We start from the raw sequence: 11,889 nt of genomic DNA, 5'->3' as shown, positions 1-11,889 counted from the left end.
TTGTAGTATAGTCACCTGGTGAAGGCTAATTAAAGTCATTGGTAAGCTCATTAAAACTGTATGACTTTCTGAATGAGTTTCAGGGTACTGTTTTTATATTCTATTGTTCAGGTATTCGGTGTCCTCATCCCTATATTATTCAATCACTTGTTGTAACCACTTTTTTTTGCGTTTTTACTTCACAGGTCCATGCAAGTAGCATGCAAAGCAGAGCTGCTCAGTAACACATCAAAACTAGCAGGTTATCACAATTCATGTGTGTAAAATATCATGTTTGTCATTTGTTTATTATTTGTTTGCCGTGTGCTTGTGTGCACGTTATTGACAAGTCACATAGGCTGTTAGGCCTATCAAAGTATTAACGTCCAGTCTATACACTAGCTGATTCAGATTTATACTGCTTTTAACAGTGTCATAACATTTACCATAATGTGAAACACTGCAAAGTTTCTCAGTAGCCTGCCAAACCAAAACTAGCCGATTACAATGCCATGTGTGTAAACATGTGAAGACAGTTTAACCCTTTAACATGTTCAGTCTAACAGCATCCCAAATAGGGTGGATTAGTTAGCCACCGACGAGTAGCCTACATAATTAATGAAAAAGAATTGGTAGGTTGTACCCATTGTGTTTAAAAAATCGTTATTGGGTTTGGCTGATGATACATGAGGCATGGCACGAGACTCATTGGTTGGCTTAGTCTATACGTGCGTGTGTGTGCACTAGCCTATCGACATGTTATGTTAGCCTAAAGCATAAACTTCAAATTTAGGGTATTTAAATACTGCTTTTAACAGTGTTATAACATTTCTCATTCTGTGAAACACTGCAGAGCTCCTCGGTATGTGGAAAAACTTAACTCCACCTCCTCAGTCCACTCGGCTGAGCAATATAGGCGGAGTTTGGATCCACATTGTGTTTTGTTATGTTCGGCTTGGAGAGGGGGCTCAATGTGCTAGGGACCGACATAGATGCGACACAAATGTGACGAAACACATGCCCAAGTTTTAACAAGTACCGCGAGTCCTACATGGTGATTATGCCCAGCGCCGAGCCAGCTGTGCGAAGTTTATCAGAAGTAGAGAAATACCTCAACAGCCGGGACAGAATGGTAACTATTAATTCTCATTTTTACCCACAGTGCGTGCAGTGTAGCACAGACATCCAATTGTCATCGAAAGACTCCCATATCAAAATTGCCTATATGTTAGTATAAAACGACGTGGTCTAAGCATTTTACCGGACTTGGCTACTTTGTTGCAGTGCTTGAGAATGGAGGGATTTGTGAGATTTCTGTGTTCGTGGTACTAGCTGGCTGACTACGCTGATTATTCACACAATTAAAAGGGACGGTTTGACCCAGTTTCTTTTGATTCGTTACCTTGTTTATGTCTGAGCATGCTTTGTCATTAAGCCTATCTTGCCTCGCTGTGTTTGTTACATTATTGTTTACAAACTATATTTTACTATTACACCTGTGCTGCCGGGGTTAGACCTGTTTTAAGGCTCAGGTGACGAGGTTCCGCTGTAGTTGTTTTCCGTAACCTTTTGTAAAAGGTTTAATCTAAAGTACTGTCTTTTGTTTAGGCATTCAGCTGTTATACCTATGCTGTAACAGTAATACATTGCTACTCATAAGAACATTCAAAAATGAAACTTTGTGTTTATATGCATTTGCAGGTGCACCTTATGTCGACTGTAATATATATATAAAATAAAATAAAAGCTGGGGTCTGAGAAAAATGTCCCAACACTCAACTTCACTTCTCAAGGATCACAGAGTAACACACTGGCAGAGGAACGCTCCGCCCAGCGTTTTAACGAATATCTGAACTTCAGCAAACTGTACAGCACTTTCTCGGGGTTCATCACCCTCTCATCCAAATAACTTTGGGGTTTATTCTGTTTCTCTATAAATGCATTAAGTTCCAATCACAAGGCCATTGTTCTTCCACTGTTGTGTCACTGGCAAACACCTTTGCGGATTTGTGTATCCTGGCCTACTCTTGTCAAAGCAAATTAGCTATGTCAACCGTTGCCTATTTAGAGAAAATTACCTTGAATACTAAACTCACAATTAACTCCAACATTCCAATGTGTAGGCATGTGTTTTTAGGTACCAAATCCTATCCTTTCTGTTCTTCGTCGTCATGACAGTTCATAGATCAGTAACAAGTACACAAGCGGTACAACCAGTTATTAGATTGTTCACATTTTAAACTGGAAATTTCCAAAGTGCATCTTGCTGAAATTCCTATTGTACAAATCGATGCAGGGGGTAAGGAGAAATTGTGATGCAGCACTTTCCTTTCAAGAGCCTATTGGCCAGCAGACTCCTTTAGCCTCATTATGCTCGAGGTCTGTGTATGGATTTGCACGCCTTTCTCAGGTGACGCATGTCCTGTTCGGAACCTGGCTTGTTTCTAAACTTTTCTGTCCTGTCCTCCCCCATTTGATAGAGTGGCTTTTATGAGTGTGAAGCATATGAGGTCTATGGTGTGAAGGAGGTAATAACTCGATCATGTTTCTTCAGGGATCTGCTTTCTTACAAGTTGGTCATGTTGTAAAAGCATCACCAGACTACCCCCCAAAAAATGTACCAATGTATTGGTACATTATATATTTGAGGTCATTATATATTAGGACATTATTTGAGCTTTGAAAAGGTCTTTAATTTCTGACAAGCCTATAGAAGACCTTTTAATTCACACTGTCCACAGGGGCAGACAAGGATGTGGAGTGTTGATTGGCTATTAATTTAATTTCTGACATTTTGGGGGGGATTTTTTCAAAGAATATTATATTAACCTTTTTGAATGGCTTGTGGAGGAAACTAAAAAGCACTCCTTAGTTATTTATTCAGCTTGATCTCTGTCCGTTGACCTCTCAAGGTGTTTTACAATGAAGACGAGACTGCACTGGCAGCTGTGGGATGCAAACGAGGAGGAAGATGGGAGAGATGTAGGCTCACAGATGTTTGACCACATTCAGGGATCTGTTATCGCTCTCTCTCTCTCTCTCTCTCTCTCTCTCTCTCTCTCTCTCTCTCTCTCTCTCTCTCTCTCTCTGTCTCTTTTACTCCCCCTCTTTCTATCCCTCTCTTACTGTCTCCCCCCCTGGCATGCACCCTAAGTTGGCCAGGCTTGCGGGAGAGTTTCTGTGTCCATGAGCATCAGCACAGGCTATCTGGGGTGAATAGCAATAAGCACCACAGGCTCCTTCCTCTCTCTGGGTCCTCTTCACTTGTGAAGGGCGGTTTTGTTCTTTTTCTCTATGGTGAAGGCTTCTTGTGTGTCAGCCAATACGTCTTTGTGTGTTTGTGTGTAGGGTATGTATGTGTGTGTGTGTGTATGCATGTTTTACAGCCCTGCACATTCTCGGTAAAATCAAACTTTCAGACATTTCATTGCGCGTGTGACCTAATGTTGGTGTTCCGATTGCTTTACCAGATTAGGCCGTCAGCTGCTATTGTGCCGAGTTGCTAACATGACTTCCCTGTAACAATAAGGGCCCTACCTTCCTGTTTAGCTTAGAAGTAACGTCTGCATTCTACTGCAATGCCCCAAGGGAGGGGCCATTGGGTTCCCCCAGCTATGGTTTTACCCATTATTCCTTCTGATAATCAACATGAACATTGTTCACTTTGCTTACACAGCTCAATGTTTATTACACATCCATCAACAGCAACTACTAGATCAGGTGGCTGTTTTCAGGCCAGTTTTGGGCCCATCGTGTCCTTCGCTCCCGAAGATTTGAAAAGCCCCAAAAATTGTCCTCTCAGTGCTCCTCTTTCTCAGGCACAGGAGTAAACAGTTTGTCACTGTGTGAAATTGGATTAAAACCAGATAATTGATCCAAAAGGGGGATTGCAGTGCAGGATAAACAGGACAGCATCTCCAATTCAGGCCAGTGGCACTGGCCAGCAACAACAGGCGGTGGAATTGTGATGCAGAGCTGGTCACTGCTTCGCTTGCTTGGTGACCCTCCATTCCAGGCCCTGCTCTTCACTCTCCTGTTGTGCAGATGGGTGTTTCTAGCGTTCTGCTGGTCTGTCAGGTCAGGCTTTATTATCCAGGGTTAGACTTCGAGAGCAGGACAGACTGTGGATGATTAGGGCACCGCTCTATCCTGAAGATATCCGAGGGATGAGGGCTGCGATGTGAAGGACCCCATATGCCCAGGCATTCATATCAACGAAGATGTAGTCTGTGCTGCACTATGGTGTAAATCTTGTGGATACATTTGCAAGTCAGCTTCCTGCCATGTAGGCACTCTGCACACACACACACCCTGTCCGTCCCAACATTTCCTGACAATGTGGAGCATCATCAGATGACTCACACTACAGCAGGCATGCAAGTGTGTCCAGGAATGTTGACTGGACACACTTGTCACGTTTTCCACTTACAAACCCCACCTCACAGGACCTCATTAAGTTCACATACCATTTTAGATTGCCTCGATTTAGCAGAACACACATACTGGTAACTGGAGCATCCAGTGTCGGCAGGTGTGAGGGGAGATAAATGTTAGACGAGTTGCTGGCATGCAGGGAGGCAGACAGACAGACAGACAGACAGACAGACAGACAGCTCGCTGGCAGACTGACAGGCAGGCAGTGCCCTGTCCTAGGAGGATCCTTCCGCCCTGAGCCAAGCGCAGCACCACTGCCCCTACACTGTCTACTCAAATTAGCTGAATCCTAACTTGATTTCCCTGCAAGACCTCACTGACCCCCTGTCAGGACCTTAGGAAGGGAGCACTTTGTCTCCAAGGAGTCCCCCCCCCCCACACACACACACTCCTCTTCAGTGCCTTCTCCTCTCTCTCCCCAGAGTGTGCCCTTTCTGCCTTTTAGAAGAGCTGAAGTGGAAAGTAGGGCAGCTTCTACCACAGCAGATTGGGGAGGAGCATTTTTCATTAGTGCAGAAAATCATTTTAACCGAAAACTCTGTCCTCCAGAGAGACGGTGCAAATCCCAAAACGATGAGTCAGCGTGTGCTGAGAACCCTCAGACAAGGCGATGCACACGCCATGGAGAAGAACAATTTAGTGTTCTTTCTCCTTGTCTTCTTCACCTGTGGACCCTCTGTGCCCTGAGTGTTAGTCATGGGAATTAGTCTTATTAATTATTATATGAACCAATTTGACCCACTTTTTCCCCAGTATACAGAGATAGTGCACACATCTGATACTTATTTTCCAACTGTGATTGGAATGTGAGTGTGGCAGTTGGTCAGATTATGTCCCCCACTGCCAAACATCTCCTGCTCATGCAGAGCTTTGGCCCAGCTGCAGGCTATAGCAGCAAGCCTACACCCCAGCTCTCTCAAATCTCATTGTTGGCTATTTATGTCTCTACAGTGCGTTTCAGATTCAAACATGGAGCAGAATCAGCTTTAGAACCTCAGCACAACCGGGGATGGAGGGCAACTTCGATCTAGCTAGATTTTATTCCAATGATTTTAGTCCTAAACTGAAAGGCTACGATGAGATAGGAGTACGATATCTGCTACCAGAGTCAGCCGCAGTGGTGTCAGACTACAGTAGCGCAGCCCACAGCCTGCCTTGGTGGGCATGTTCAGGGTTCAAACAGGAAGCTCTTTGTGTGTGTGTGTGTGTGTGTGTGACTGAACTCTAATACGCCGGTAACGTGAGCAGACACTGACCTCTGGCATTACACAGGACATCATTCCATCTCCTCTTCCTACAGGTTGGACCATTTTTTGATTACATTAGGATTAGAATAGATTAAACGTCATGCATATTTCCCCCCCCCCGGTGGACTACTAGACTGCATCTTAGATGTGAGGGCTGAGCTTGTGTGTCAGGCCAGTGAATACATATGCAGGAGCCTGGTCATTGGAGCCCTCTCCAGTACAGATACTACAGGGACAATGCGTGTTTTCTCTGCAGAGAAAGAGGTCTGTGTTCAGGGCGGCTCGATGCCGGAGAGGGGGAGAGGAGCCTGGGAGGGAGATGGAGGAAGATAGGAACAGGCAAGGTAGTGGAGAGAGAGGAGTAGGGTGGTCTGTCATTCTGTATTTTGTACAGAATCGTTTTGTTTTTTTACTTCACAGCATGGCCAATTAAGTACTCTTTACAGTACTGTAGTTCTATACTGTAAAGCAGTTTATACTGTATATGTCATGAAAACCTAATGGATTCAGCCACAATTCTATTGTGAAAAATGTAGTCACACTATTGCTGACTCACTTTATTACACATCAAACAAGAGGCACAAGCTGACCAAGTGTGATTGTGTGTCTGATCGTGGCCATAGAAGTACTGTTGTGATGAAAGAAACATAAAGAAAGAGGATAGTCTTCCATCTCTTATCTGTTGGTGAGGGAATGCTGTGAAATGATCACTTGGATGAGTGGACAGTTTTCGGAGAGAGGTTCCCCTTAACTTTCACTATGCATCATTGTTCCAAAGTTTTACTGAACAGCATGCCGTTAACTGAGTTAATGAGAGTTAACACAGAGAGGAAAAAGGAAGTGTTTTGCTGAATATGTATGTGTGTGTCTGTGTGTGTGTGTGTGTACAAACCTATCTGTGCATATATCTGGCCCATATGCTTAATCATCCTGTGTCTGGACTTCTTTCGTGTTTTGTGCATAGTCATGTGTCAGGAAGCCCCAGTGGTAATATTCAACGCTCATGTAACTTGTCATGCAACACATAATCGTTCCGTAACGCTGTCGAAATGCTAAGAAGGATTGTGTGAGTGCTGTTTAAGTCAGGGCTGGGTCACCGTGATCTTTTAACATGGTGCCTGGAATCAGAGGTGTTATATATGGTAGGATTATTAATGCCATTCTCCCAGAAAGCTGTTTGTTGTGGTGTTGCTGTTCCTTTGTACAAACACCAGCTGCCTCCCCTCTCCCTGGCAAACCTGATATTCAGGTTCATGTTGGGCAATGAATCCTTAGGCAACAGTACTTAGGCAACAGTACTTAGGTACTTTTACCACCTCTTTTTGAACGTTTGATTCTTTCACAGTTTGTGCCTTCAAATGGCCCAATCTGAAATGGCCCCTCTCAAATGGCCCCTCCTTAGATCGTGTTTACTCCTAAACATTAACACTACATATCCCTCTCACCGAGCTGCAAATTGACAAATCAGCATGCACTGTCAGATACCATTATCGTACCCTTAAAAAAAGAAAAAAAAGGTTTCACTTCCCTGTTCTCACACCTGGTTTGCATACAATACCTTGTTAGTCCATATCGCTACAACGCATAATTTGAATAAAATGGCCCATGAAATATTCGCCTGATGTGTAGGCGGGGGACTTCCTGTGTGTCGGGGTCTGACAGTATGTTATGGTGACCTAGATGTGGATGCTCCACATCCCTCAAACTCCTCTGATGGCCGTCATACTTGTTTAGTTACCCTGCCATCAGTAGGCTACAGTGTACACAAAGTAAGATCCGTGGCCTAAATTTGAACAGATGTGCTGAATAAGAGCATTACACACACGCATACACAGCCAGATGGTCACGCTCTGGGTAATTGCTGCAGGCAAGACATGCTGTGCATACAGACGCTTGACACTGCTGGGGCATGCAAGTGTCCACAAATGGGAGGGCATCAGATCTGATAATAAGGATTAGCTCCTTAGTGCCAGATTGGGTCGGTTTGTTTCGTCGTGTGAGCAGTTTGCTAAATCCAATCTGTGGCTCTCATTTCCATATGTGTATTTGTTTCAGAGAACACTCTTCAGTTCACGCCATAGTATTCGATCCCAATTATGCCCCACTCTTTTCAGGCCTCTCTGTGGTTCTAGTTCTGAGGTTCTGTTTTTTGGCGTTCCCTCAGCAGACGGAGCGTAGCGGCGAGGGCGGCGTCTCGGGCGTCCCGTCCCCGCTGAGACGGGGCAGCTCGGAGAACAACCTGGACCTGGACCTGAGCGACGGGCCCTTCCCGGGCCACGGGAGCCTGGAGCGCAGCCGCTCGGGCCTGGACAGCCTTCAGCAGAAGATCCTCAAGGTGACGGAGCAGCTGAAGATCGAGCAGACGGCCCGCGACGACAACGTGGCCGAGTACCTGAAGCTGGTCAACAGCGCCGACAAGCAGCAGGTGGGGCGCATAAAGCAGGTGTTCGAGAAGAAGAACCAGAAGGCGGCGCAGAGCATCGCCCAGATGCAGAAGAAGCTGGAGCAGTACCACCGCAAGATGAAGGACAGCGAGAGCCACGGCTCCTCCTCCTCGCCGTCCTCCTCCAAGCACAACAGCCTGCCGCGGGAGTCGGAGCCCTCCAAGGATCTGCTGAGGAGCGGGAGCGGCCGGCACCCCGCCCTGGACAAGATCAAGACCATCGGCCCCGGCGTGTCCCTCTCGCCTCCGTTCTTCTTCAGTAAGCCCCGCGAGTTCGCCAACCTCATCAGGAACAAGTTTGGTAGCGCCGATAACATCGCTCACCTGAAAACCACGCTGGACACGCCCTCGCCTTTCCACTCGGACGGCGCCGGGGGGCGGGGCCTAAGCGGGAGTGCCAACATGGTGGCGAAGCAGCCCAAATACCCCAGCGACGACGAGTGTTCCTCCGGCAGCGCCTCCATATCGGCCGACAGCAATGGGAACTCGGCAGGGCTGGGCGTTGGAGGAGGTACAGGGGAGGCTGGACAGGGCCAAGCCCAGGGACAAGGGCAGGAGGCTGGGGCAAATGCCCAGGGAAGACTGGCCCTCAGCCTGGAGGAGTTGAGGGAGATCCGAGAGGCCCAAAGCCAGCTGGAGGAGGACATGGAGGAGCTAAAGTCCCAGTTTAAGAGAGACTTCGGTCTGATCACCCAGTCAGTGCAGGAGGAAAAATACAGGTCAGCTCACAGGCAATCAATTAACAGTAAATAAATCCTTTTGAGGAGGTAATGTTGGTCAACTTTTTTCTTATTTCTGTTAGGTACGAGCGTTTGGAGGACCAGCTTAATGACCTCACCGAGCTTCACCAGCATGAGACAGCCAACCTGAAGCAGGAGCTGGCCAGCATTGAGGAGAGGGTGGCCTACCAGGCCTACGAGAGGGCCAGGGACATACAGGTACGCCACCAGAGAAATACCCCTAAAACATCTTGATTATCGCCATACCCATTTTCTTTTTGCATGCAGTCGCAGTTTAAGTGGGCTCGCCGTTGGCCGATCGCTCTTCTCCTCCTCTTGTTTCTCAAACATTCTTTTTGTCTCTCCCTCTTCACCTTTTCATCCCTTTTCCTGTTTCTGTTTCTACTTCTCCCCCTCCCCCCCTGGCAGGAGGCCCTGGAGTCGTGTCAGACGCGGGTCTCCAAGCTGGAGCTCCAGCAGCAGCAGCAGCAGACGGTGCAGCTGGAGAGCCGGGACGCCCGCGTCCTGCTGGGCAAGAGCATCAACATCATGCTGGCCATCGTCACCGTCATCCTGGTGTGTGTCTCCACCGCCGCCAAGTTTGCCGCGCCCCTCATGCGCAGCCGGCGCCACGTGATGGCCACCTTCCTTGGCATATGTCTGCTGGCGCTCTTCTGGAGGAACTGGGAGCACCTGCAGTGCGTGGTCGAGAGGGTTCTGGTGCCACCCTGACGGGAAGGGGGGAATGTGGTGTTTGCACGGTCAAAACTCGGTTTAAACGCTATCCAAACAGGTCACTTTCATGAGCCTTTGACACGATTGGTTGTACAATCTTCAGAAGGCACAGTCTTCTCAAAGTCACAGAGGTTTACGGTTTACAGTACTTCACACTATCTGCTTGGTGCTCTGCTTGGCACAGCTGCACTGAGATACCGTGCTGAGTACCCTCCACTACACACCGGACACAGAGACTAGACCGCAGTAAGAAGGTGGCCATTTTGTTTATTTGTCCCATCGTTGTAATTTTAAAGCTAATCCTCATTCCATTTTATCGTCCTCCTGGGCATTGTGAGTCACCTTTTAGTTTTGTGTCTTAACTATTGTATTGGATACGATTTTTAGTGCAATATATCCAATTTCTTTTAGACCACTTGTTTTTATTGTACTTTTATTATATTTGTTTTATAACTTTCCATTGTGGAGTGACAGGGCTATAGCCAAGCCTTGTGTCATTTCTGAAGACGTCCAGATATCCATATCCACTAAGACCACTGCGGGGGCAGAAGCAAGAGCTGGGCTAGCTCCAACCAGAACTCAATCACGCCGCATTATTGCTATGTTAGCTCCATAACACTCAAACCATCCCCTTCCCCCCTGCCTTCATACCACACACAAATATAACTACAGAAAATTGTGTCCTTAAACATACTGATATTGTTAGGGTTTTGCTACTTTTAATCGAGCTTCTGTGATAACGTACTGTATATGAAGGGGCGAAGGAAGACAACTGTTTACACTGTGATTTGAGGCATTATGTTCTTTTACACTCCACGGAGAAACTGATACTTTCTCTCACTTAGAAACGTGAGCAGCCTTAAACACTTGTTAGAGGACGGATACTGTAGAATCCAGAAGGACACTGCTAAATGAGAGGCTTAGGATGACGTCCACTATCTGGAATGGTATGTGTGTTTGTTCGCAAGTCTGAAAAGCGGAATGACCGGTCTTGTGTGAAGACTTAACGTGTAAATATGTTCCTTGTCTAACATGATTTTTTCTTGACCTTTCACAATGTGATTTGTGTGGCCTGTGTCACAGGAGGGTTCATCATGGTTTCATTCCTGTATGAAACCATGCTAGTTCCTGTATTGACACATCTGACAGACATCCCTGCAATGCATTATGGGACCATCTAAAAAAGAATCTCCTCACAATGCACAATGTGACTTTCTTGTGTTTCCTCATACATCATGTGCCTTTCTGTTACAAGTCTGTGAACATTAAATACTATTTTAAATCAACCCCCCCCCCTTCTCTCTCTCCTTTGACTGGAATATTTTATTGTATGTTAATTCTCCCCTTGAGGCTATAAACACTGGTGTTTTGCTGTCTATCTCCCTCACCAGTTTACCACTAGGTGGTACAAGTGTCAAACAGTAGAACGCAGTTGTTTGATCCAGTGTCATACGTTTGCCCTGTTTTGTTTTACTCCTTTAGTGAAAGAAAATTCAGCATCTTTCCGTTTCATACTTACTAAAATGACACCCACTATCAGATTGTCAGACCTAATCAATATAGTGAAACCAAATAGTGTCACTTGTCACTATCTACAACCTAACCATAATGATACAACAGTGACCTCTACTGGTCAACAACCAGTACAACAACAGTTTTCTGAACTTGTTTTCCCTATCAAAACATCTACAAAGGCTACAAAGGCTGACTAACATTTCCATCCATGTTTTACTTCCTGCGTGAAACAAGGCAAACATAAACATATATGACAATCTGCTTGTGTAAGTCAGGTGGCTGAGTAGTTAGAGAAGCGGGCTAGTAATCAGAAGGTTGCTGGTTCGAACCCCGGCTCTGACAAATGACGTTGTGTCCTTGTGCAAGGCACTTCACCCTACTTGCCTCGGGGGAATGTCCCTGTACTTACTGTAAGTCGCTCTGGATAAGAGCGTCTGCTAAATGACTAAATGTAAATGTAAATGTGTAGTTTAAAGATAGAGGTCTTGTGTGTCTAGGACATGAGAGATGCTCATACAAAGGGTGGAAGCACATCGCATGTTGCTGGGTCACCTGGAGGGGGTAAGTCTGACTGAGCTAGTGAATCTGGATGGTCCTGTGTGATAGGCTCCATCTGCATGCCAGCCATGGGGAGTTACTGACAGATGGAGGAAGACTACCAGCAACCAGAAAGATTGTAAATGCGTACGACAGATAGTTTTTTTTTTTTTTTTTGTCATTTAGAAGACACTCTTATCCAGAGCGACTTACAGTAAGTACAGGGACATTCCCCCCGAGGCAAGTAGGGTGAAGTGCCTTGCCCAAGGACACAACGTCA

At 46.1% G+C, this 11,889-nt stretch overlaps 1 protein-coding gene across 1 annotated transcript; it reads left to right on the top strand.

Moving 5' to 3' along the window:
• Positions 1-954: 954 nt before the first annotated feature.
• On the top strand, positions 955-10,832 carry LOC136942541 (transmembrane and coiled-coil domain protein 3-like). Its single transcript, XM_067235485.1, has 4 exons — positions 955-1,111; positions 7,825-8,822; positions 8,906-9,041; positions 9,252-10,832. Exons 1-4 carry the CDS (start codon positions 1,031-1,033, stop codon positions 9,552-9,554), a joined length of 1,518 nt encoding a protein of 505 aa, XP_067091586.1. The 5' UTR covers positions 955-1,030; the 3' UTR covers positions 9,555-10,832.
• The last annotated feature ends 1,057 nt before the right edge of the window (positions 10,833-11,889 follow it).

This window comes from Osmerus mordax, chromosome 4 (genome assembly GCF_038355195.1).
Source record: "Osmerus mordax isolate fOsmMor3 chromosome 4, fOsmMor3.pri, whole genome shotgun sequence".
In the NCBI taxonomy this organism is placed as follows: domain Eukaryota; kingdom Metazoa; phylum Chordata; class Actinopteri; order Osmeriformes; family Osmeridae; genus Osmerus; species Osmerus mordax.
Note: the sequence above shows the minus strand (reverse complement) of the source record. Positions and strands in the feature narration are given on the sequence as shown.

Bases quoted from the DNA above. Each gene is read 5' to 3' on its own strand.
- LOC136942541 (XM_067235485.1), top strand. From the start codon at position 1,031: ATGGTGATTATGCCCAGCGCCGAGCCAGCTGTGCGAAGTTTATCAGAA. The intron at 1,112-7,824 runs GTAACTATTAAT...GCGTTCCCTCAG, and splicing joins TCAACAGCCGGGACAGAATG to CAGACGGAGCGTAGCGGCGA. The intron at 8,823-8,905 runs GTCAGCTCACAG...TATTTCTGTTAG, and splicing joins GTGCAGGAGGAAAAATACAG to GTACGAGCGTTTGGAGGACC.